Source organism: Astatotilapia calliptera, chromosome 16 (genome assembly GCF_900246225.1).
Source record: "Astatotilapia calliptera chromosome 16, fAstCal1.2, whole genome shotgun sequence".
Lineage (NCBI taxonomy): Eukaryota > Metazoa > Chordata > Actinopteri > Cichliformes > Cichlidae > Astatotilapia > Astatotilapia calliptera.
Genome location: NC_039317.1, coordinates 21,359,993 through 21,386,432, shown reverse-complemented (window position 1 = coordinate 21,386,432; position 26,440 = coordinate 21,359,993). Strand labels below are relative to the sequence as shown.

The 26,440-nt window shown below is 40.6% G+C and overlaps 3 protein-coding genes across 21 annotated transcripts in view; all 3 read left to right on the top strand.

Moving 5' to 3' along the window:
* Nucleotides 1–476: 476 nt before the first annotated feature.
* pttg1ipb (PTTG1 interacting protein b) lies at nucleotides 477–5,797 on the top strand. Of its 3 annotated transcripts, none has more exons than XR_003269921.1 (7): nucleotides 477–678; nucleotides 1,012–1,067; nucleotides 1,173–1,281; nucleotides 1,789–1,891; nucleotides 2,216–2,296; nucleotides 3,666–3,712; nucleotides 5,362–5,380. XR_003269921.1 is itself a non-coding variant. In XM_026144146.1 (7 exons), the coding sequence occupies exons 1-7, from the start codon at nucleotides 564–566 to the stop codon at nucleotides 5,403–5,405; spliced, it is 540 nt and encodes a 179-aa protein (XP_025999931.1). In that variant the 5' UTR covers nucleotides 479–563; the 3' UTR covers nucleotides 5,406–5,797. The 3 variants fall into 3 exon arrangements, 1 of the variants encoding a protein (XP_025999931.1); XR_003269920.1 differs by lacking the exon at nucleotides 5,362–5,380 and adding an exon at nucleotides 2,759–2,854 and having other exon boundaries at nucleotides 2,216–2,281; XM_026144146.1 differs by having other exon boundaries at nucleotides 479–678; nucleotides 2,216–2,281; nucleotides 5,362–5,797.
* Nucleotides 5,798–6,954: 1,157 nt separating this feature from the next.
* On the top strand, nucleotides 6,955–12,932 carry sumo3b (small ubiquitin like modifier 3b). Its single transcript, XM_026145494.1, has 4 exons — nucleotides 6,955–7,100; nucleotides 7,668–7,796; nucleotides 7,901–7,972; nucleotides 11,743–12,932. Exons 1-4 carry the CDS (start codon nucleotides 7,080–7,082, stop codon nucleotides 11,803–11,805), a joined length of 285 nt encoding a protein of 94 aa, XP_026001279.1. The 5' UTR covers nucleotides 6,955–7,079; the 3' UTR covers nucleotides 11,806–12,932.
* Nucleotides 12,933–16,727: 3,795 nt separating this feature from the next.
* fmnl2a (formin-like 2a) overlaps nucleotides 16,728–26,440 on the top strand; it is a 49,656-nt gene continuing 39,943 nt past the window's right edge. For 5 of the 17 annotated variants that reach the window (XR_003269899.1, XM_026143696.1, XM_026143695.1 and 2 more), the window contains exon 1: nucleotides 16,729–17,462. Coding sequence is in view for 16 of the 17 variants with exons in the window: in XM_026143696.1 (XP_025999481.1) it covers nucleotides 17,349–17,462 (114 nt within the window). In the remaining variant the exon portion in view is untranslated. Of the gene's footprint in view, nucleotides 17,463–26,440 lie in introns of all 17 variants that reach the window. The other 12 variants (XM_026143697.1, XM_026143701.1, XM_026143706.1 and 9 more) reach the window with 8 other exon arrangements.

The window sequence follows — 26,440 nt, the reverse complement described above, 5'->3', positions numbered from 1 at the left end:
GGGTCAGTAAAGTCGTATTAAAGTCCGTAATTATACACCATAAATTATTTTCTGCTTGTATTTTTGTTTTATAAACTCAAATCTGCAAAGTTTTAAAAGATAAGGGAAGACAGGAAATACTTTATTTATCCCAATGACAGCGAAATCACGGTGTTACAATAGCAGAATAGCTTGGAAAGGCACAAAATTAATCTAAAGAAGATAGAAAACACAACAAAACCCCAATAAAGCTCACTAAAACGTCAATATTATACGATAAGAAGCTTGAATCTAGAATGAATGCAAGCATTGTGGTGCGAGGTGGTAAAGATTTTCCATGTCTGTCAGATACGGAGTATAAATAATATAAGTGTTTTTTTTTTCTGGTATGTGCTGAGTCTCAGAGAGCTAATGAGCACAGTGCGTCCTTGCTCTCCGCTCTCCCTCCCAATAATAAAACATGTTTTTCAATGAGATGTGTCACCCTGCAGCTGCTTGATGACACCAGCGTCAGGAGTTCGTGACGTCACCGCTAGTAAACCAGGGGTTCAGCTTCACTCCTCTCGAGCCTTTCTGTTTTTTCCATGCAGTCCAGCGCTCGTGTCACCATGTACAGCCCGTCCGCCTTTGTTTTTGTCCTAATTTCCTGCGGTATTATTACAGTTACAGCGCAAACACCGACTCCTGCTCCAGCGGACAGTAAGTTTGTTCTTCTTGTATGTGTTAGTGCAGCGCTTTGTTTTGGAGTGCCAGAGACGGGTCAGGAGGCAGTCACATGACATCTACACAGTGGACTTATCGTGATCGTAGAAGCAAATGTAAAGATAATCCTCAGTGGCTTTATACATATTCTTGTAGTATTCACACACACACACAAACACAAAAGAAAAAGTTTCTTTTGCCTGCCTCAGTTAGGCTAACGTTACTTCTTTTGTTGCAGTGATCCTTAATATGTCACAGAAAGTTAAATTCTCTCAGGGTTATATTAGTTTACTTCTTGTAGGTGTGTGTCATAGCTTTTCTCTGTTTCAGCTCCCTGTGCCTTGAAATCCAACACCACTTGTGATGAATGCTTGCAGAATGTGACAGTAAGTTTCCTGCAGTTCAGCCAAAAACATATCCTGTAAATGTTTGCCATAAAAAGGGGAAGTTATAAGATAAAATGTAACTGTTTATGACTGTGTTTGTTGCAGTGCCTGTGGTGCATAACAACCAAAAAATGCATCGAATACCCGGTGAAGAGCATCCTGCCCTCCAACAGCGTTTGTCCACTGAATGATGCACGTTGGGGGCTATGCTGGCGTAAGACTGGCACACACACTTGTTACTATTATTATTTAATGCGTGATGTTTGCATGGGGGAAATATATTTTTTTACATTGTCCAGGAAAGCTTCTCAGTTGTGATGACTTTCTCATTTTCTTGCTGGACGGTAAAATGAATATATGAGTTTGGACTTTGAGTTCAGTTTGAAGATCTTACTGCAGCTGTAAGTTGTCTGTAAAATACATTTATGACATTTTAGACTTTGAACAAATAAGTGAAAAAAAGCCCAAACTGCAAGATTAACCAGTAAGAAAAATAATTTGTAATGTACCATGTCAGCCAAGAAAGAAAAACTTATAAGTGTGCGTTTTTCCCCTGTTTTGTGGTGCAGGTCTTCTTCATAAATCATAATCATCTTTGAGTAAAATACATTAGCATCTTTTCCACTTAGTAGTTCATTGCTATGTTTACTTAATGATAAGATTTGCTCATGCAAGCTGGCGTTTTTTTTACGCTGTCCTTGTGTCCACGTTTGATTTACAGTCAACTTCCAGATATTGATCATCACCGTGTCAGTGCTGGCTGGTATTATCATCATCGCTATTCTTGTTTGCTGCTTCTGCTGCTGCAAGTGTGAAAAAATTGGGTAAGCATTAAGTCACATGAAGTGCTCACTGTTAAATCTGGATCAAAATGTAAGCAGAAGCAGGAGGAGGAGGACGAGGAGGATGGGAACACAATGGGTTGTTATTCTGTGAGGCTAGGCTGATACGGCTATCTCCAGAAGGCTGCCAGAATTTGTGGCTGCAGTAACTTTGGTCTTTCTGATTTTATAACTGCCTTCAATTTTGTTGCTCTGTAAATGTATAAAGCTAAAAGCAAATGCTCATATTTGATATATAATATAAATGTCTATGTGCAGATACATAAAGGTGGTGAATTGATGTAAACAAAAATGTCTTTTTAATAGGAGAAAGAGAGAAGACATGCAGATGGAGCGACAAACTCGGCTGAGGAAGGACCGCCAGAAAGCGAGGTGAATGTCTGTGGAGTATGTGTTTTAACTTAAATCTTCACGCATATAACACAATTTCAGAGTGTCTGATTAACTGAAACCTTACTACTGTGCCTGACTCAGATGGGCAAAATATTAAGTTCTGTGTAAGGTCTTGAGTAAGTTGATCCATATACTGTAGTATAAAGGACCCAAGGCACGCAAAGGTTTTATTTACAATGTTATTGAATTTTCCTGCTTGTGCAGCTTTCCACCTGCCTCACTCCAGTGCAGCACACAGCTCTCTCATCAACTCCTGGCATCCTGCTCATATAGGGGAGGCATGATTAAGTAATAGAGATCAGCTGTGTGGGTCAGCCTCCTCTGACGCCACACCCTGATAATGATAATGAAATAAATCTAGTTAGGCTCTTTGCTCTTTTTGGAGCAAACGCCATCAAAAACCCATGCCAGGTGCTTCACAGCCTTCCCCTGTTTCTTTTTCTTCATGGGCTCCAGGCCAGCAACTGTCTTGTGATGTTGGGCATGCCCAGGACATCTCTACCTTCTCAGGCTCTCTTCTTCCACGGTCCATCGCTCTATCTGTTGCTGCAGGTTGATGTTGCTCATTTTTTATGGCCACTAGAGGCACTAGTCCACGAAAGCTTTTGTAGCTCTCCATGTCTGCTTCGCACAGAAGCAGAGACTCTACATTTTTCATAACTATACAGTTATGAAACATGAAGATTGTTCACAAAGTCTCCCAGATTATTAATTAGTCATCTAAGTCTTAAACCGAATTTAACATTTATCCTTTTGATGGACATGAACATTCACAGGTTATTTGTACAATCAATCTCAACTATCAAGTTTTAGCCATTAAACATAGAATTAATGTTACTTTAGGCTGTAGTATATGTTACCACAAACCTAACCAGTGACTTAAACACTGGCATGTGAAACTTTTAAGGTAATCGTGTGTAAAAATCGAACTCATCCATAAGGAACTAAATGTGTTACATTATTATGCGGCATAAAATCATTGATGTTACATCAAAAATAAGAAACATAATGTCACGTGTTTATTGTTGAGATTGAAAATGAATTTAACTTCATTAGATAAACAGCAGGCTGATCTCATTCCCGGGGTGCTGGTTCATTTTGCTCCTGGACACCATGCTGGAAAAGTAAATATTCTGGGAATCCAGCGCTACTGTTTGGCTTTGTGTTTCATCACAACTGTTATAATTGAATTAGACTAATTGGACGGTGCCAAAAAAGAGCAAAAAAGATTGACAGGCAGGAAAGGTTTTTTTTCTGTGAAAATTTTGCTTTCTACTTCATAAACTAAAATAAGTAAATAAGTGTCATGTGACAGTGTCAGCGTCCTCTGTTGCCTAACAATTTGTCTTTGTTTCCCTCTCAGGAGGTCAGAAATGCAGATGAGGCACGATGAAATCAGGCACAAATACGGTGAGACTAATTCCTTTTTCTGTGTGGCTTAAACGGGTTATGTCTGTGAAGGTTCTCAGTCATCCAGGTCATCGTAGTCAAAGGAGCTTGCAAAGAAAAGCGTCTGGACTTCTTTAAGTTGCTTGAAGACGTTTCACCTCTCATCCGAGAAGCTTCTTCAGTTCTAAGGTCAAATGGTGGAAAGTCCCAGATATAAACCTAGTGGGAGTATCCCCCCACAGAGGGACAAAAGGACCCCCTGATGATCCTCTAATCGCCTGAGCCAAGGTGGGAAACTGGGCGTGGGTCCCAATCAGCCAGAGTTTCGGGTGAGTTCATTGTGAAACCTGGCCCCACTTTATCATGCGAATTCCTGAGGTCAGATGGCCCAGGATGTGAGTGGGCGTTAAGGCGTCTGGGAAGGGATCTCAAAACTGGATTATAGATGGCAGAGAGTTGGTGTCGTAAACCCCCGCCTCTGTTCAAAGATGGTCGCTCACAGTGGACGTAAATGGCTTCTTTCACTCCTCTTTCAAACCATCTGTCCTCTCTGTCCAAAATGTGAACATTGGCATCCTCGAAAGAGTGTCCTTTATCCTTAAGATGCAGATGGACTGCTGAGTCTTGTCCTGTGGAAGTGGCTCTTCTGTGTTGTGCCATGTGCTTGTGAAGTGGCTGTTTGGTCTCTCCAATGTAGAGGTCTGAGCATTCCTCGCTGCACTGTACAGCATACACCACATTGTTAAGTTTGTGTTTTGGCGTTTTGTCTTTCGGGTGAACCAGTTTCTGTCTGAGCGTGTTGCTGGGTCTGAAATACACTGGGATGTCATGCTTGGAGAAAACTCTCCTGAGTTTCTCTGATACACCGGCTACATAGGGGATGACAATGTTGTTGCGTCTGTCCTTCTTATCCTCCCTCGCTGGTGACCAGATCCCTTCCCAGACGCCTTAACGCCCACTCACATCCTGGGCCATCTGACCTCAGGAATTCGCATGATAAGGTGGGGCCAGGTTTCACAATGAACTCACCCGAAACTCTGGCTGATTGGGACCCACACCCAGTTTCCCACCTTGGCTCAGGCGATTAGAGGATCATCAGGGGGTCCTTTTGTCCCTCTGTGGGGGTCTCTCCCACTAGGTTTATATCTGGGACTCTCCACCATTTGACCTTAGAACTGAAGAAGCTTCTCGGATGAGAGGTGAAACGTCTTCAAGCAACTTAAAGAAGTCCAGACGCTTTTCTTTGCAAGCTCCTTTGACTTAAACGGGTTATGAAATGTAAATTTTGATTATCAGAGAGGTTTGTTTTGAAAGTGCTCAGTTTGTATGCACAGTGATCAAACAGCAGCAAAATAGAAAAAAAAATAAACCACAACACTATGATGAGATAGATTAAGGAACAGTTAAAGATAATGGAATCTGAGCAGAAGAAAACAAAATGTGAAAATTAAAAAACCCATTTACACAAAGAGGGCGGAAAAAAGCTATCATTGAGTGCCATCTACTGGAGAAATACTGTACTGCACATATTTGATAAACTACAATTCAGTGTCAAAAGACTTAGATTTTAAATCACATTAATGAAATGTAAACCAAACTTCCCTGAATAATTTATATTTTGGACTCAGTTTTATTGATTACACATCCTTCTTTTCAATTATTCTTCTCAGGTATGTCGAAGGATAACCCATACGCCCGTATGGATGATCATTGAGAAGCAGCCGTTCGTTAAGTTGATCCTATTGAAGCCAGTAACACGAAGATACAACCTACAAGGAGCTCATGATAAACTGTGACTGTCTGATTGATTTCAGCGCGACAGTGTTTTCAGAATACTCTTAGCCTGATGCTGCACTGTTTTGCTTGATTAATATTTCTTATGCATTAATTTCAATTTAATTTGAAAAAGCAAGCATCCCCAGTTTAGTTTGTAAAAGTCCAAAGCTGACGAGTGCTGTGGTGCTTCTTCTGTAACAAGCAGTTTCACTTTCATACTACAGTTACAATATTCTCGATTTGACTCATCCATGTCTGCAGCTCAACACTTCTTTTTCTTTAAATAGTTCATGTAACATATTTGTCCTTTTCTCCATTTTTATTGCATTCCAGAATTATTTTCGTTTTTTATTGAACAAAAGAAAATGCATGTTTTTGAACTGCATCTGAATCATCTGCCAATAAAAAATAAATAAATAAATAAAAATCATACATTTTTTTAGTTGTTTTATTTTTTTCCCTCTGTCTCTCTCACACATGCTCTTTTATGTTTTGGCCTATGAACAAATCAAATTTCTAAATATTTTTAATAAGTTAATTTTCCAAAATATCTCAACTGACAGTGGAAATTAAGCAATCTAAGAATGTTTCAGTTCCTGAGAATAATATTCTGCTCACTTGTTTGGTCTTCTGGTCCAGCCCCACCATGACAATAACAAAACGGATAATACGTTTTGGGGTGATTCATCACTCATTTTTGTAATTTTGGCTCTTATACACCACCTCTGTGGATTTTGATTACAGACATTTTTCTATACAGTCCCAAATTTCTGTACAAATTAATCTTGGTTTCATCTGCCCAAATAATTTTTTTCCAGAACTGTGTAGGCTGTTTTAGAATCTTTCTGGCAAAGTCTACTCTGGATTTCTTGTTCTTGACTGTAACCAGTGGCTTGCACCTTAAACTAAATCCTCTTTCTTTACGTTCATGAAGGCGTGTCTTGATTGACAATAATACACGTCCCTCCTCAGGAGCATTCTTGACTTAGCTGGATGTTGTGGAGGTGGTTTTCTTATCCATGGAAAGAATTCTGTAATCATGCACTTTAGTCCTTTTCAGAGTTTTTGATAACTCTCTGATATGTTTATTTGTAATCTTGAATCTCAAAGCTGACAAAACAGTTTATGCAACACTTTGCAAAATCACTGCTCATCCATGATATAATAACAAGAAAAGGTGTGACTATCCAAAAACTTAAAGACCTAAGTGTATATGGCAGATCTCTAAAGATTAATAAAATTAAAAATACAACTTTTGGATTCAAGGGATAAATAATAACGAGTCTATGTAATTACTATGGTAATGAGATGAGTGTGGCCAGCTTCCATGGTAAATTAGCTGCCATTTGAAAGCTTCTGTCCTGAGCTCCCGCGTTTTCTTTGATCAGGGCCCTTTTGTTTCCCCTATGTCACGGGAGTGCGCAAATTAGCGGACGCTCACGCATCCGCGGCCCCGACGAAAAATGGATCACGTGACGTTTTTGGTCGAATTACATTTTAAATATCACTGCGCGCTCCCTCGCCAAACGAAAGAGCCGGAGGAGCTGATAAACCGCTTCACCATTATCAGCCGGAGTCCACGTTACTCTTAAATACCGGAGGAAATAGCAGAATGTCTGAAGAAAAGCCAAAGGTCGGTGCCGCGCTCCTACAGAGACACATCTGGGTCATGTTCATCTTTAGGTGCTCATTATGCCCGCTGCAAGCAGCCGTTAGCATGTTCTGCTAAGCTAGTGCTGCTTAAAGGCTGCAGTTTCCTAGTTTGAGCGGGTAGACGGGGGAAACAAAGGTTGCTCAATTTGCGGATATTTTGGCTTTAAGCTCAGTTTGTGCCTATCCTGTTCTGTATCTTCCATATCCAGCCTCCTGCCTATCGGCATACCTTTCAGTTAAACTATGTTTGCTAATGTCGGTAACAGAGAGTGCTAGCGAAATGAATGGCTTGTTTTTTTCCCCTTTACTGTTTGCGCCATTGTGGCTTTCTGCGCCAGTTTGAACACGGACTAGCCTGCTATGCTAACGCTGGGAGAAGGCGAAAGGAAGTGTGTATGCGTGCGGGTTTTGGGTTTGAAACCTACCTCCCTCCGTTATCACGCTTTCTTGTAAACGTAGTTGGCTAACTTAGGTTGGCTGCTACTTTGAACTAATCGGGGCTTACTCCCGGACGCTTCTGTTGGTGACCTTTTTGCTTTTGTTGCAGGAAGGAGTGAAGACGGAGAACGACCACATTAACCTCAAGGTAGCTGGTCAGGATGGCTCGGTTGTACAGTTCAAAATTAAAAGGCACACTCCATTAAGCAAGCTAATGAAGGCATACTGCGAAAGACAGGTATGGGGCCCTTTGAGCTTTTTTGCTCATATTATTGCGTATTACCTTGTAAATGATTAACTAGATGCAGAATCTAAGAGAAAATTCCTTTCTGTCTTTTCCAGGGATTGTCGATTCGGCAGATAAGGTTTAGGTTTGATGGACAACCAATTAATGAAACGGACACACCTGCACAGGTTGGTAAAATACTAAAGGCCCAGTTCATTATGGAGGTTTGAAGATGCAAAATAGCATTGCCCTTGTTTTCTTTAATTAGAAAGTCTTTTATGCCAGCACAACAAGTACAGCCTTCAGGCCAAGTTGTACATCTCAGCTTCTCCAGAAAATGCCCAATCACAACCTCAAAGTGAAGACTTACAGCTATAAATCATAAAGTTAATGCATTTGGTTGGATATTTGTAATGTTGTCATTAAAGTGATGCAAAATGGCATGTAACAGCCAAATCGGAGGATAAGATCTACTTGTCCTCTTGTATTTTTATGCGTAATGAAAAGATATTCAGCGTTGGATATCAGTTTTATATGTTTATATAGTGTGAAGCATAAGACCACTTTTTTTTTTCTGCTCTGTGTTTAGCTACTTTATAGTTGCAACACTGAAATAGTACAGGGCTTAACAAATATTTTGAATGTAAAGTAAACCAAAGTCAAATTCTTTGTTTGTTGCTCAAACTTGGCCAAATAAGTAAAGATAAAGATGTAAAACCTTTTTAATCAGTAATATTTAGAATGCTAAAAAATTAGGAAAAAATAATAAATCCACTAAAATGTGGATTTAGTTTATTTGCCTGATAAATAAAAATATAATTTTTAGTTTTAAGCAACTTTTTTGACATTTAAAAGAAAGAAAAGGAAGATGTTTCTGGCGCTACTCTGGGTTCTCTTCCCAGTTGGGCATGCCTTGCAAAGAGAGGACTTAACCACCTCGACTGGCTCCTTTTGTAGGAGGAGTGGTTCTACTCCAGAGATCCTTTCAGATTTCGGTGTTCCTTGCCTTATCTTTAAAGCATGATTTAGACTTCTGTGGGAAATCTACATCGTTACTTATGACGTAACTGAAAATCCCTATTAACCCTATGCTGTAACCTTCCAAGTAGGGATGGGTATCGTTTAGGTTTTATCCGATACCGGTGCCAAATCGGTACTTTTGAAACGGTGCCGGTGCTCAAACCGGTGCTTAAAGAATGGAGAACACAAAATTGGTCCAAAAACCTCTCATGTTCAGCTGGTTTTTGTAAAAAGATAACAATGTTAGCCTTTTCTGCAGCTATGGGGCATATATGGTATCACTCTTGGCTGGAAGCAGTGCTTAAACAATGGAAAAAAAACACAAACTTTGTCCAAAACCTCTCATGTTTAACTGTTTTCCACTTTTTTTCTTTGGTCATTTTAGCCTTTTTGGCCAGGGTGAAGGGAGTATCTGCCATCAAACAAGAGGACAGCCGCATGTAGCTATGATGTTTGCTAGTTCACCTTACATGCATTAATTTAATAACATGGTTAGCCTACTCAACGTAAATTACACACGAACAACATTAAGCTACTCGCGCAGAGAAGAACGGCTGCTGCTGCATCATCATCCGTCATCATTTCTGCTACACTGGCAGGGCTAGGGGCCAGGACTCTACTCTTCGTGTTTTTGGGGGATGTTGCATAACAGGCAACCCACCCGCAGTAGATGTGCTCGGTGTGAGGTCTCGCAGCAAGCTATCAAATACGGTGCATTTCTGGGCTTTAAAAAAAACGCTATGCGTCGCCAGGTGTTTCATCGGATTTGAGGTGTTACCTCCTTTGACAGTATCAGCTTAAAGCACTTGTTGCAGGCTGCTGAGTTTGCATATTTTGCTGTGAAGTACAACCAGACTTTTGACCGCTTCGCCTTGGACATTTTTAATCTGTAGCTCTGCTCTAAAAGAACGTACGTACCTGGGCCCGCCTACTATCCTCGGAAACGTAAAATGATTGGCTAGAAGTGTATCACAGCTCAGGAAAAAAAGCACCGAAATAAAGCACCGAAATGTGCGCTGCTTTTCGGTCTGGTTACTACCGTTTGTCAGAATGATGGCACCGGACACCGGTACCCATCCCTACTTCCAAGCCATTCAGTTACTTCGTGGTGCATCAACCATACATGTAGTTACATTTGTCAGGAGGTTCACATCAAGCTACTTGGGAAGTTACTGGTAGGATCTAAAGGTTCCGGTTACGACGTAGATTTCCCCCAGAAGTCTAGATCATCATCACACAGTCAGTTTTCCTGCCGTTAAGTGCAGGAACCCGGTGCAGTATTCTCCTGAATGATATATCTGAGCTTCTGTACTGGAATATCATCAAAATGACTGTAAAATCCTAAATGACTGTACACACATGTCTTTAGCTTAGCTGCGGCACAACGTGCCAGTTTGCAAAAGTCGAGAGGCGGACGACCAGTCAAGGCGCTACAAATACTGTGGGTGTGCATCAGGCAATGTGACGTCAAACTGTGCACACACCACCCATGACGGAGGGTGTGTGGTGAACATGAAAACGCTATAAATCAGGCCTAAAGCTGAGCCCAGCCACCCTACAGAGGAAACTCATTTCTGCCACTTGTATTTGTGACCTTGTTCTTTCAGTCACTACCCCGTATTTCATAACCACAGGTTAGGGATGGCATGTAGATGGACTAGTAAATTGAAAGCTCCTTTCAGCTTAGCCCATTTCTTTATTAATGGGCCAGCACAAGCACATATTACTCCTGACGTCACACCAGTCGAGCAGTCCAACTCACGCTTCACCTTCCCATCACTTGTGAATAAGATCCCAAGATACTTTAACTCTGCTTGAGGCAGCTTGTCTTCCCTAACCTAGAGCGAGCGTTCAACACATTTTTAAATTTTTGTTTTAAATTGGCGATGCTGTCAGTTCTAAATTTTCTTTCCTGAAAGACTTCCAGCCTTCTGTTAATAATTGTGGTTGAGTAAAGCTCATACTTTCTCACAAACCATTTGCTTTTTGCCACTGGACTGACAAAAAGCAGAATGAAAGTCCAAAACGCTCAGTGCAGATTTGAGAAAGGGAATCCTATATTTGTGTATGTGACAAATTCCTGAACAGCTGCACATTACAAGACCATCGGTTCAAATGGTCAACAAGTTAGCCAAAGTCTGAAAAGACCAAAGAGGTTGGCTGAATGGAAGCTGGTTTGGATGGTGTGAACCCATCAAGGCATAGACCCATCATGAACTTGAAGCTGCTGGACCATTGGAGACACTCATGAGTTTGTATTGCTGTAGACTGAGGCTGCCATCCAAAAAGGACATGCAAAGCTAAACAAAAGCTTTCTGCTGACCACATGCACAAATGTTCTCCAGGAGAATGTTAATCAGATTAGACAAAACTGTTTCTGAGCAGAATTACCTGAAGTATGTCTGGAGGAGACATCCTTCAGACATAAACAAAGGAACTGTTACTAGCTGTTCCACATGCAGGTTGTAGCATGTTGATCTGGAACTGTTTAGCTACCAGTGGAGCTGGTACATTGAACAGACTGGATGTTGTATCTACCTCAGGATTGTTCAGTAGAAATCATTTCAAAGTGCAACGACCTCAAACCTATCAAAAAAAAAAGTGGAATTATGGTAAAAGTCCAGTGTCTGCAGTGACCTTTCGGGGAAACATTGTCCAATATTAGTTGTGCTTTACTCATACAGGGTACAAAATACGTGTAAATTTTGTTTATTTCAGAAAGCTCTTTTTGTGCACCAAATTGTCAGTGTTCATTTTAACTCTAATAATATATATTACACCTCAGGGATAAGACAGACAAACAAAACAGTCCTAACATGGTAATTTAAAAGTGGTAATTTAGGCAGGGAAACCTGCCTACATGATATTATTAGCATTACTGAAAACCTCCTGTCAAGACATGGTCTGAGAGACTAATGTGCACGTGTCTTTGTTGCAGCTGGAGATGGAGGATGAAGACACTATTGATGTATTTCAGCAACAGACGGGAGGAGTCTGTTAAGTGGAAAGAGTCAACAATTTTTTTTGTTTTGTTTTGTTTCTCCTTTTCAATTCAGTTTTCTTTTTCTATTAGGTTTATCGACTGTGCTTCCCTAAATGAAAGACTTCACACAACAAAAAATAAAAAGGATAATAATGATCATTTGGGGCCAAATACAGACTTTGAGATTAGGTAACTTAATGTTTTATTCACCAAAACCGATTTGAAATTCATAAGGACAGAGTACATCTCATATTATGGCTTGTAATGACGGGACCATTGTGGGGTTTTTGTGATGTTCAGCTGTCTGAGTAAGCTAAATGACATGCTTTCTTTTCTGTTTCTTGATATTTGTTTAATTTTTTTCCAGATAATGGTAAGAATTCATATTCAGGATGGACTTGACTATTTAAATATTCATGTACTTATGAGGAATGCTGCTGGGATAGTCAGTAGTGATCTGTTCATAGATGGGAGATTTTGTGACATTATTCTCATGTAGATTTTAGTCGCGTTTTTAAAAGAACATTTAGAAATAATCTGTCCATGCACAGTTTATCTTCAACAGGAGAAATACTTGTGCTTGGAAAGCGTCATTATGGATGGTTTACCTCAATACTGTTACCTTCAAAGTGGATTTATCTGACTGGTAGTACAGTAAGGTTCTTGGACCAAAAATGCTAAATGAAAAGGTTTCTTTTTATAAAAGGGTTTGACTAATATAAAAATGTAGATGTAAAAGTTATTGTAACTCAGTGGTTGGTGGTATTGCACAGCAGAAAAACGGTTGTTTTCATGTGTAAAGTTGATTTTATGCCTGTCCAGGACTTTAAAAGGGGAAAAACTCCTCACCTTTTATCAGAGACATTTTATCTCATCCAAGAATAAGTATTTCACTCATTGTATACATACATACATGACATGTTGCCAATTTGAATACGTTTGTAAAAAGTCTATCCAAACATTAACGTTGTTTTATGCTTGTGTGTTGATGGAACCTTTTTTGTTCTTGTTCATTTTCACCTGCGTTTCAAATTTAAACATTTTAGATTTGCATGGTGATGTTGGCAAATGTTCTTTTTCTTTAATTTTTTTTTTTGTCCTTATACTGTATACAATAAATATAGTTTGATACTCAGCTGCCTGAACCCTGTTGGCTTTCATTTGTGTCAGAGTACTGTAAAGTCTTTAGTTGCCAGTGCAGAGCGGGTGTAAAATATTTACATCTTTGGCATAAACGGGAACTCATTTAAAATAGCGGGCAAAGAAACGTGCCTGATTTTCTAAATACAATGATGTGTTGGGTTTATTTTATTTTATTTTATTTTTTTTATATATCTGTGGTTCTTCCTCGTCAAACTACATGTGAAAATAAGTATCCTGGACACTGGTTATGATGGGAACTCACGGGAAGTAAATGTTATGTTAGGTCATCGTAGTCTAAGGAGCTTGGAAAGACTTCACAAGGCCCAGGTCAAAGAAATCTGCCAGCATGATTCTTTGGGCTTAAATTCTAAGAAATAAATATGAAAATTTACAGAAACCTCTGGTAGCTCATTACCCACTCTACTGTAATAAGCTTTTACTATTTAAAAAAAAATAAAATAAAAATACTACTTTTAAAAAAACTTATTACATTTAATGTTTTGTTTTGTTTTTCTCATGCGGACCCACCATAACAATAGCATTTTCTATTGTAGATTTGGGGGGGGGGTGAATAGAAATTATTTACTTTGGTGTTGTCTGCATGTCAGTAGGAAAAGCTGTTAAACTTAAATATAGTCAAGTCCCAAAACTGCCCTCCTTAAGTGGCCACTTTTTCTTTTTTTTTCTTTTTTTTGAAAGGTGTCCTGTGGCCCAGATTTGAGTCCTTGGCAGGCTACTTCTGGCCCCTGGCCCATATGTTTGGTACCCCTGACCATTAACCAGAATGATCAGGTTATTTAGTCTTCCTTTAAAGGGTTGTGGACATTTAGCTTTGTCTTAATCTGCTCCAGAGTAGGAAGCAATATACACTAGATGGCACCATTATCCTTACGATCTGTTGGTACTTGATTCAATCACTGCACCCTCCAGCGCCATAAGTTAAAATACAAAGACACATTTGTTAATCTACTCGAGCCTTATGAAGGCTATAACTTCATGAGTCTCCTTTTAAGAGAGCTTGATTTCACAGATGTTACTAAACTGAGCAGCCAAGTGAACTCCCTGTGAGATTCCTCACACACTGGTGTGATTGTGCTGCTTTTATTTTTGGCACCTCTTTTGCATTTTATATTTCCTCATGGACATATCTGAGGCCATCATACCACCCCCCCAAGATTTTTCAGAAATGCAGCTGCAAGATGCCGCCTCCACCCATACATGCAACATCCTGCTGGCATCTAATGTACAATCTTTGGAAGAATATTCAGCAATTTGTGTTAGGTAGAAAACTGAGGTGCTGTTGATTAAATGAGTAAAAGAAAAATTATCAGTTGTTTATTTTAATTAAGCTTATGTTAATCACCTTTCTGCACATTCTATATCTACTAAAAATGAAACCATTATTTACTTTGAGGGGTAAGAATGAAACAGTCTTCCTCACTGTTTGTTTTTATTGCTGCTGTGTCACCGTCCGCTGTGTCAGGAACGCTTGTTATTTCAGCACACAACCTCATTTGTTTGACACTGCACTTAATCGACACACAGTGTTGTTGTCATTGTTTTAATGTTAAGTCATTGTTGAGCTCGTGTCATGTGCTGATCATTGTAAAGTAAAGGCTGTTTATTGTCTGAGATAATAGGTGGATTATAGAGTGAGCTGCACATTTAGATTTATGTAGAGAAAAAGAAACAATTTTCAGAGAACAAATGCAAGATTCAAAGTTAAATTATGTTGACATTATTATCGTTGTTATTTATATTGCCATAAAAAAAACATGGAGCCCCAAAAGTCTGTAAAAGCATACAAAGAAAATATCTCAAACAAAATTACACCACCAGTTTGAACCATTGATACAAGGCAGGATGGCTCCATGTTTTCACAGGTTTACACCAGATTCTGGTTCTACCATCCAACCATTAAAAGTTGCAGCAGAAATCAAGACTTTTCAGACCAGGCAATGTTTTTCCAATCTTCTGTTGTCCAGTTTTGGTAAGTCTATGCAAAATACAGCATCATTTTCCTCTTAGCTTACAAGAGTAGCACCCGGTGTGGTCTTCTGCTACTGGTTCTACGTATTGTGTGTACGGAGATGCTCTTCTGTGTACCTTGGTTGTAATATTAGCTCAAAGCAGTCTAATCGTTCTCCTCTGACCTCAACATCAACAAGGCATTTTCACCCAGAGAACTGCCGCTCACTAGGCCGCCTGGCACTAATTCTGATGCTCAGTTTAAACTTCAGCAGATCACCTTGACCGTGTCAACATGTCTAAATGCACTGAGCTGCCATATGACAAGCTATTTGTGTTATTGAGCAGTTGAATTGGTGTATGAAATAAATTTGTTGGTAAATTAGTATCTTCAGACATCAAAATGAGCATAAATGGCTTTTGAATAAGCCAGTGCAGGGGGGAGGGGTTCTTACAGAGCAAAATAACAATACTCAACTTTAAACACGTAATGAGCGAATGAGGTCAGTCAGCTGTGCTTTGCATCCTTGGTGTTTGCAGCCAAGTAACCTCATATATGACACCCTCCCCTACTCGGTCAGTCAAGCAGGCTGAATGAAAGCACTGTGCATCTGGAGAACCTCTGGATTTTCTCCAAAAGGTTGCATGCTGATGTCACCCAGTTGTGCGTAATGTGGTCTCCACCCTGACCGCATCAGATTTCATTTTAAGCCATGTTGAAGATCCTAATATGTTTAAAAACAAAAAACAGACTGGATCTGATAGGAACTCTACAGTGGATGTTGACTGCCCTTCACCACTGAATATGTACTTAGTATAATACAGAAATATATGTATATATGTTTATTACACAAATGTTAAGGTGTCACAACTGAGCAGACTGCTACTACTGTCACTGAATGTTGATCATCACATTTTACACTGAATCCAATGTTCAAGAGGTTCAAGAGTTAGTTTTTTAAAATGTAAGTTCATTGGGGGGGAAATGTTTGAAATAGCTGATAAACCATTTTGATCAAGCTTATAGTTTGGGTCGGATGTTATGATCCTGAACCACCCCTTAGTCACATTGAGGGACTTTGCCTGATGCACTGGGCACTTCTCCATCCATCCATTATTAACTTTCCTCGCATCTTTGTTTAGCTGTCATTTGTCCCGTTTTTTAGAGGTCTCTCTTTTCCACCACATAGCTGTCCCACCCGGAGCCTGATTCTGCTGGAGATCGCTTCCTGTTAAAAGTTATAAGTTATAAGTTTGCTGTTGCTATAGAAAAGTACACACAATTAAAAGCACCTGTCTGTGTTTGTTGCTTTGACCGCAGTGATTGGTTTGCACATTTTCAGCCAATAAATATTGTCTAATAAATGACTGTTCTGAGGGAAAAGGTCATTGTGTGCAAATCTTTTCCCTCAAATAGTCATGGTCAAAATTTAGAAATAGGTGTAAATTAAAATAGCCTTATCTCATTGTGACTACTTATGATGCCTGGAGTTACTGATTTATTACACTCATGTGCTGTTTTTGGAAAACATTGTTCAATATGATAACTGGTTAAGCTCAAAACTGATAATCATACATGTGTAGAAAACGCTTGACTAATGAAGTCATTGTGACAGAGTTTGGCAGGATATTATATAACAAATTAAGTTTATCTACACAAAAAGTGAAAAACACACCGTAAGAAGGATGGATTCACTTCACAGAGTCCCTGCACTCGCTCTTTTTTTGCACGAGGGCGTCCCTTGATTACTGGCCCCTGACTCTAGACTCAAAGTACCACAATGCAACACCGAGCATCTCCTTAGCTACGGCTTTGGGAGCTACGCCCCAAGAAGAAGTGGGAGGCTCGCCCCCCTGAAAGGACTCATTGTAAAAGAGGGATGAGAGTGTGCGCGCAGGCTGCGAGTGTGTCCAAGTGTGTGTGAGCGTGTGGACACCCCCTCCTCCTTAACTTGCTGGTCAGCAGTGGAGGGATTAGGAAAGCCGGACCCACTCACTCACTCATTCACTCAGTCACTACTAAGTAACAGATAGGGTTGCAGTAATCGTGAATCATGCTCGTCGTCATTACTACCGGCTGGGAGTGGAGCCGAAATTGTGCAAGATACGGATAACTGCATAGAAAAGGTCCGAGTGAGTAAGAGGAGTCACGTTTCCAGGTTTCTTTCCTTTGCCGTGAAAATGTTTCATCAGGGACTCCTCTGCCACCGCCGCTGCTTGCGCTCGGACCCGTCGCATTATGTTACTTCCCTCACATGTGCTTTATGTTGAAGAAGAAGAAGAAGTGATCTGGATAAACCTGCGAGGATCCTGCCAGGGCGACTGAGCAAAGCGAAGAGCGTGCGGATATTTCCCCTTTTTATCGCCGTGCAGAGTTTTGTTTTGTTTTGTTTTTTTCTCAAGTGGACTAAGAGGGGAAAAAGTTGGGGTTTCTGGTCAAAAGAGGAATCATGGGGAACGCAGGGAGCATGGACCACCACACTGATCTCAGGGGACACAACATGCCCCTGAAACTCCCCATGCCAGACGCAGGTGAACTGGAGGAGAGATTTGCAATCGTTTTGGTAAGAAAAAAGTCGTTTGCATCTGTCTTCTCTTTGTTCCCTCCATGCTCCGGTGCCCCGGGACGGGACAGCTGTGTGTGTAGGTTGGACCCTCTGTTTCTCGTCCTGCACGCCCCGATCCTCTCTTTGTTGCTCAGTTAAAAAAAAAAAAAAGTCATTCCAAACAGAAAAGTGTTTGTTTATTTGCACAAGATCTGCATCTGTTCCTCTGATATGACGTTTTTTGACCTTGACAAAACTTCTAAACTTTGTTGTGTGTTTTTTTTAAACCGTAATCAAAGTAGCGATGAAGTTGTAGCAGGACTGGGAATTTATTGATACCTTCTTTCTTTTTGATTCAACAAGTATCTGAGTCAGCTTTTACACTTTTTACCACATAGTCCTGAAATAGATCAGACACTACGTTTTGGCCCTATAAATAAATAAATAAATAAAAAAAAGATAAAATGTTAATATTGTAGCACTTCCACAAGTATATGCATGAGACACCTACACTGGTAACTTTATGAGTCCAGACACAAGCTCCCCATTGAAGCTTTAAGTGCCTGGCATGTCAGGTCCTTTGAAACATCTGTCACATCATAGGCAGGCAGTGGATCTGTCAACAGTTACCTTACCTGGGCACCAACATAAAGAGTCCTCCATGCAAAACAGTTCTAAACAGTTGATCAAGATACTGACTGTGTTGCAGGGATTCACAAAAGGTTTGTATATAATAGGTTTTGATTGGCCAGATGTGTTGCTCATTTCTTGGTGTACTGGTGTACTAAAGTGTTATTTACCATCTTCTTGGACAATTTTATTTATTTAAGCCATCACAGAGTAACACATGACTTTCTGCTCTCCAGCTTTGTGCCCCAGTCAGTGAATCAAAACCTGCACAGAGGAACAGTGAGGTGAAATTTGAGAGCCGGCAAAATGTGGGTCAAACGTGATTGTCGCCTGGCCTCGCGCCCTCATACACATTAACTGCTTTAGGAGAAGGAATTTGACTTGAGCAAGCCGGTTCTTATCACTGCATCGTCGTGCACTCGTCACGGAGACGAGGAGAAGGTTTTTCATTTCGAGCTTGTCTTTTTTTTTTTTTCAACTCGCTACAGAGCATTTTTGTTATGTTAGTGGTGGCGGGGCAGATCGTTTAGCCTGTAAGCACATCACAAAAAAGCAGTTTAGGTGGAAGTCAATTCGCTGTGCTGTGTTGGGGTGTGATTGCTGCTTGTCAGACACTGGTGAATCCCTTTCTGTCCTGGAGGCAGCACGGAGAGAGAGGTTTGACGTCACACTGCCGAGGGATTTAGGCCCTTTTCTTAATCACATCTGCTACTAGAACCACCTACTTCCTACATTTTACAAGCATTAGGAATTCCCCTCTCAAATGAGAAATAGCAAAACAGTTGGGATCTAGAAAATTTAGTTTGTTGATTATAAAACTCATCATTATTACGCTTCCCAGGATACAAACCCCCGCCCTAATCAAACTATTTAAGTCTAAAATTTCTTAGGATGGCTATCTGAAACGCCCGTCCTCATACCATGTCAGGAACTCCCCCGCTGACTCCCCTCCTCTTCCTTGCTGCCAGCATGATGCCTCATCTCTTGGTGGGATGGAAGCCCTCCAGCATTAAAAGAACTTAGTGCTATAATCACAGCATTTAGTGTTAGTTACTGCCGTTTAAACCCTAATGTGTCTCAGCTGTGGCTCATGGCAGTTGGCACTATCAAGTGGCACTACGTGACTCTGATCACCTCACTTCAGTTTGAGTGGCAAACGATTAGGATGATTCCCCTCACTCTGCTTTGTGTCCTGACATAACAGAGGCCTTCAGAGCTGATCAAGATTTAAGTGGGCCATTTAGCCCCTTGTTAGTCACCCATAAAGTTTTATCGATCTGATTGGCTGGTTTCCCCTTATCAGTTATGTAAACTATAACTAAATGACTGCTTTTGGACATGATGATATTAGTCTTCTTGTTGCATATTGACACCAGATTGGTCAAATAATAGCTGCAGGACTGTTTACTTGCCACTTTTAATAGATTTGATCAACAGGCAAGCTTTGGATCACAGCAGGGAACCATTTGGATTAAAGGCTTGCACAGTATGTAACCACATTCAAGTTGTCCACAGCTTTGTATTTGTTTTTTTCTTTTTAATCGAGGACATATAGTTCTTTGCAATAGTCTTGAGTTGCCCCTCATTTCATGATATTTTGTCAGGAAAATGGGAAATAGACAGTGATTTATTAAAGTGTGCAAACATGAAAGATTAAAAACAAAACATATAAGGCAAAAACAGAGTTTGTACTATTCTAATGAGGTTGACCATCACTTGTTGTAATTTCTTTATGTATTAGTCTTCAGGATTAGTTCTCCAGGCTTCTTGAAGGACATTCAAAGCTCTTCTTTGGATGCTGGTTGCCTTTCCTCATTGTCTCTGTCACTGCTTCAATAATGCTGAGGTGTTGGCTCTGAGGAGGTCAATCCACGACTGATACTGCTCCATCATTTATTTTTTTTCTATCCATTGTTCTGAGCTCCTCCGTACACATGATGACACTTTGATCCAAAGATTACAAATTTTGATTCATCACTAAATAAGACCTGTTGCCACCGATTCTTAGTCCAGTTCTAGTGTAATTTTTCATAACTCAGCCTTTGCTCTGTTTTTTCTTCCTTATGAGTATCTGCGTTAAAACCACCCTTTCATGTGTTATCGTTGGCATTTTTCATGAATTCAATTAAAGAAATGAGGACATATGCTTTTGCAACAGACCGAGTAAAATAGCAGTTAATGCCCAGAGAAAAACTTTCAGCAAGCGTGGAGAACTGTTGCTCAAGAGCACTTAAAAATTACATGAAAGTCTAGAGCCTTGGAAGCAAAATATAAAGAGAAATGAAGGGTGACAAGAGTTTTGCACAGAACTACACTCTATTAAAATTTGCACGGTGTGTGATGTGAAAAGCTTTTCAAATATGAACTCGTGACTCAAATCATCTGAGCAGACTGCATCTGTGTGTAACCACACATGTAAAATTAACCTAGTTTCTACAGTAAAGATTTTGTGTAGCTGCACAAGTAATGTTGACTTGTGTTGTACAGGAACTGGTGTCACGGTGTTCTGTTAAACTACCCACTGAATGCTAGAAGATCCAGGAAGTCCAGGATCTTGGCACAGTCCACAAGATGAGTTAATGTGTCAATGCCATTAAATGGTCCTTCACTGGAGATTGTTTTAGCAAAAATGTTTCCAAGGTCAAGAATAAACTGTTAAGATCAATGCAAAATTCAGTGTTGTTAAAGTTTATCACCATATTATGTCTGTAGTTAATGATTTTGTCCCCACTTCTTGGCCGTTGTAATATCTTGTTGTTGTTTTTTTGTACTTATCGCATTTATCTCATTAAAATAGTTGAAAGTTTGTATTTAAGACCCAAAGAAATAATAGAAACTATAACCTTTGCCTGTGCTCAGTGAGCTAACCCTAACTTATACTGATGTAGTTTTAACTGCCTTCAGCTCCTTCAAAGCTGTAGTAAGTTAAATTTCAACCCACCTTCCTTAGATATGGTTGTTTGCTCTCACTGTGTGTGATTGTCATACAAGTGGCTTGCCTCTGGTGGAGTCTGCAGTTTCTACCAAATGAAAAGCTCCCAGTGAAGTGGCTCATTAGGCCAAGAACTGATCTCTGAAACAGACTTGAGCTAATAGTAATCTGAGGCCTCTGCTGTGATCGGACTGCCTGATTCACATGCAGCCTTGGCCTTCAGTCAGAAGGAGATTAAACCCAAATAATCTTTGTTTAGACGGCGCAGATTGTCATAGAGACATAAATAGGAATTTGTTTGTATGCCAAGGCTCTCTGCTTTCTATGACTCCTCATTGTTGCTGGTTCTTTTAAAGCATCTTTGCTCGCTTGTTGTCGTAGTATTGGTAACATAAGTCAACCACAGATGAGTTCCACATGATCATGAGTGAGCCCTCTTGATGTCTAATCTGCACGGCACAGTTCTGTCATGTCAGTGTGCTGCTGATCAGTTAACCATGCACTTGCCAGATCCAGACAAAATTTCTGAACGGCATTTTTAACATGTTTCTTGGCTTATAAGTGCACAATAGCTGAAAGCACGTGAAATGATTACAGTCGGTCTTTGGGAGTCACATGTACAGTATTAGTCAGTCTATATGCTTCACATTGAACCAAAGGAAAATGACTCTGTAACAGGAATGCAGCCAAGGCCTCATGTCTGCTCTTCTGCCTCAGCTAACCACAGAGTTGACAATCAAATTAGATTGCACCCACATCCAGGAGACCGTCGAGTTGAATCTCTGAGTATCGTGCCTGCTGTCATGGAGACAGAGAAGTTCAGAGTCATTACTTGTTTAAATGCCATATGGGGGGGACTGTAGCTTGGATGCTGTTGTTGCTCTTCTCAGTAGTCTGCCCAGATTACGTCTAAGCTGCTTTGTTTAAAGGCTGCGACGCACCACAATCTGCTGTTATTTCTGCTGTGAGGTACCGCATCTGAAATCCACTCCAGCAGATTAATCACAAGAGTAGCCCTCATGTTTAAATGAAGTCTAATCTGTCACATCGGCAGGTCCAGAGTGGGTTTTTACCTGGAAAACGCTTTCTGGTACTTCCCAGGGTAAGGTGTATCCAAAGTGCATTGGTGGTAATATGCAAATTGGCTTTTTGTTAGAATGTCATTCAAATGTGCGAAGACACTGAGCCCTGCATCTCACACAGTGCTACATGAAACCCAGGAAGTGACTAAGCTAAACCTCTTAGGTTTTTCCACGTTGACTCTTCTTCATTAATAAAATAGAACAGTGGGTTTTGTCTGTGGTGCAGAGGATGAGCAGTGGCTGAATCCCGTGCGTCAGGACCACCAGACAGAGCTGCTCTTTATTCTGTGTGAAGCCCAAGACGGAGCCTGGCACTGGACCCAGAGCCGGCAGGCCACGAGAGGCCTCCACACATACCCGTTTCTATGCGTGTGTGTGTTTGTATCGGTTTCTGCTGTGCTGGATCCCCAGGATACTCACCCACCAATTAGCCAGAACAGCACTGAGGATGTTATGCTCAGGGAGCAATGAAATCCTGCAACCAACGCTCTGGCCTGTGAAATCTCAGAGGGGATGTGAGGTACTGCGGTGTGAAGCGATAATGTGCTGCTCAAGATCCCAAAGCATAGCCTGGAGGCATCTTGCCTGGCTGGCAGAGGCTCAGCTGATTATGTGAGAAAAAGTCTCTCAGCTGTGTGCAGTCACCACCCAGTTGAGTACTACTTAGGGTCCAATCAGTATCGTTGGTCTAACTTCAGTTTTGACATGTGCACATTCGGGGGTTCGGTTTTCTACTCCACTATGTGGGTGGCACATAAACCCAAAGGAAATCATTGACTCTAGAATAATCTTTAAACCTGTCAGCTGGACTTTGTTTTGATTTTACTTTGCTTTTGTTTACCTGCTGAATGAAGTTTCAGTTGCGTGGTTGTGGACTAATAAAGCAGCCGAACACTTTGTTTGGCATCAATGAAATGTTGAATGCCAGCTAGCAACTGTGTTAAGAGGAAAAGAAAATGTCCCTGGGAGTTTTGACATCAGCCTGGAGTCATTGTTTAGACTTGGCCATCCATAGTTATATTTGGTGTAATTCTTCCTGCAGGTGTATGATGATGGAGTCTTAAAAAGACCAGTCTGATCCTTTCATGTGGGTAACAGTCCATTGCCAGGACCAGTCCAAAATTCACACAAAAGAGCAACAGAGTTGCAGCTCTTTTGAGAAGTGCATTATGGTCAGGATCTGTCCAGGCTCCAAGGTGGCAGCTGCACTAGAAAGACATTCTGCTTGGTTCTGCATAAGAGTGGGTGTTTTGTTGTGACCTCTTAAGAATTAGTTAATGTTAATGATGTTGAGTTTTATCTAAAACTTCCAGCAAATTCATCAGTTATTAGTGTCATTATGACAAGGATACACTTTATCCTCTGGGATTGACACTTGTCAATCCTGGGCCTTGAGCTTAATTTTTGTCCTCAGTTGTGATGTGATGTAACACTTTGTCTCAAAAGTTAGCTTTAACATTCTTTTTCAGGCTTTTATTTTAGTACGTTTTTATTATTTTATTCTTTGTGAGACATAAGCTGCTTTTGAAATGGCCACAGTAAAAAAGGCAGGTTCTGTCGGGTAGCAACTTGCCAGAATTAACATCTGCGGAGCAGAATGGGAGGTGCTGTTGAATTTGAATGGACTCCATTAGACCTGAAGACAATGTGGCAGTCTGCTGTTTCAGGTTTTATTGGACAGAAGATTTGCCTTTTACTCTAGACTCTTTACAAGTAGCTACAGAGAAGCACCAGCCTATCCGGGGTTATGATTTGGATTCAGTACCAACTCAAGCGCTTCCAGTAAATCTCAAAAACAGAGATAGGAAATTGGCAAGACATCAGTTTTGTTTCTTTCCTACAGTAGAGGCTTCAGATTGCTTTTTCGTTAAAAAAAAACACGTTACCAACAAATGGTAAATAATTTTATGCACCTATAAAATAAATCTATAATATATAATAATAGATTGAATCCTTCAAATTCAGGTGAGCAGGCAATTTTCCTCTCCTATGAAAATCTTGTATTAAGATGCTCACCATGGGACAGTTGAACAGGTTTGAATAATACCTGTGATCACTGACGCTGGTGTTCAGATGTTTCAGCTTTGAACAGTTTGATCCACACTGTTAAGTCTGTAGGCACCGTGTCCGTGTGCTCGACAGGGATGCCACTTGCAGCCCTTTTTTTATACCATAAAAGCAGCTCTGTGCTCAGTAATCATGTGGTTTCAAGCTCCCATGCAAAAGTGTACTTTTGTGGCGGGCACCTGCTGTTCAGAGTGCCTCTATCGTCTCGTTAGAAAAAGTGAGTGTACGGCTCTTTGGCGTTTGAGGGATGCCGGTTTAGACAGGGTGGGATTGGAGGGTCAAAATTTACAGGTGTGTTTGGGGTTTTTTTTGTGGGGGAGGTAATCATGATTCTGTCAGAAATGTTTGCACGCCTTCCAGAAGTGTCACAGAGCAGGAAAGTAATGTTTTAGCTGCAGTGCCACATAAAGGCGTTGAAACTGCAAACTAGGGGACAGTAATTCTTTCGAAGCAACGGTAGAGCTTCCTGGTTTTCCAGTGAAAATAAAGCGAAAGCATTCAGCTCTCAGGTTACGTCATGCCTGCCATCAGTGCGTGCGGGTGACATCATGGAAGCCATTTCAAAGGCTTTTTATTTTATCACTTTTTCTTGTGAAGTTTGTATGTAATCAGTTTCGTTATTGCATTTAACCTTTGAATTCCACTCTTGTGACTAATGAATAAGTGTGTATAACAGGATAAAAAACAACCCCCACCCACCCAAATGCACACATAAAACAGGATGCTGAATACTTTTACTTTATTACAGATCTAAATGCGACACAGTGACACAAATGTGGCCATCATTGTCACAGCTTACAGTTAGGCACTAAGCTGGTTGTATTTGTCAGGCTTGTGTTAATAAAGGACAAATTAAATGCTATTATTGAGCAGTAGTATTAAATCATCCGGCTTCTTTTTCATTTCATTGAAGATTTCCTGCCACAGGAGGAAGATTTAAAAGGTTCTTTTAAATATTATAATCCATGTAAACTAATTTTTCTCATCATTTTTAACTCAGCCGAGCCATTTTTTATTAACTGTTTTGAACAAACAACATTTCGGGTTCATATTCGCTCTGGAACGTGGACTCCACCTCAGTCCAGTCACTTTCGCAACCTCACAACATCTGGTCTGGCCAGAGCGCCTCTGTGTTCATGTATCACTTGTTTTATTTGGATAGCTTCCTGCTGTTCCACACCACCTCCATGATGTTTCCGGAATTTGGATAGCATCCAGCACTCAAGCCACAGTTTTTTTCCTTTCTTTTTAATCCACAACTTAAACATATTTTTGCAATATTTTGTGTATTTTACCCACAAAGTGTTATATATATTTTTTTCTGTGTCATGCTTTAAAATTGAACAAAGCTGTTGGGCTCCGATTTCAACATCGATCATTTGACTTCTTCTGCGTTTCGCTGCATTTGTGGCGAGGCTTGCTGAAGGCACTTTGATGGCATTGTGAGCAGCGTGGATAAAATGAGAATAGCGAGTACCCACTCTTGTTAGAGAGTGTGAAGCTGACAGATGGTCTGCTAAGTCCAGTATGTCATGTTATCGGTGAGCGCAGTGAGGTAAATGGATGAAATGTCGTTGGAATGTGTAAAACGAGAGGCAAAAACATTTGACTCACCGAGTGGTCAAGAGGCATTCTAGTGAACAGCTTCACAAACACAAACGCTACTGTCAGGTCAGGGGGGTCCTGGGGATTACAAAGCTAATCTGAGGACAGACAGGGGACACCTGTGCCCCCAAAGAACGCCAGGGATTACAGATCCACGCTGTGCTAATGAGTGGAGGACAGCTCGGTTTGGACAGCACACGCCTCGGGGCTGTGCAGCTCCTTTCTCCTTTAAGTAGGCTCTTATCTCTGACACTCCATTATGAATATGACAGATTTCGATTCTGCCTGAGCTGCGGGGCTCCTCCGCTCCCCTGAAGGTTAACGTGAAAAGCAAGAAGTGAAGTGAATCATTTATTATGCAGTTTTGCCGTCACATATTAATACTCATAGGGATGGTGTTTTACAACTCACACTAGCCTGAAGCGCAGCATTAACCTCAATATAAATTTGTAAATGCCTCAGAAACAAAACACCCCAGCATTTGATGAAGCAAGCATTGGGAGAGACCAGTACAGCATCCAGTCATTTCCGTAGCGTTGAGCAATTTGAGGATTATTGCTCTGACTAGTTTTTAATAACTGATGCAGTGTGAGGTTTTCTTGTTGTGGCACGCAGCGTGGCATCAGTCTGCTCATTTAAAAAGACAAGTGAGACGTTTTAGCGAAAAGCAATTGATTAGA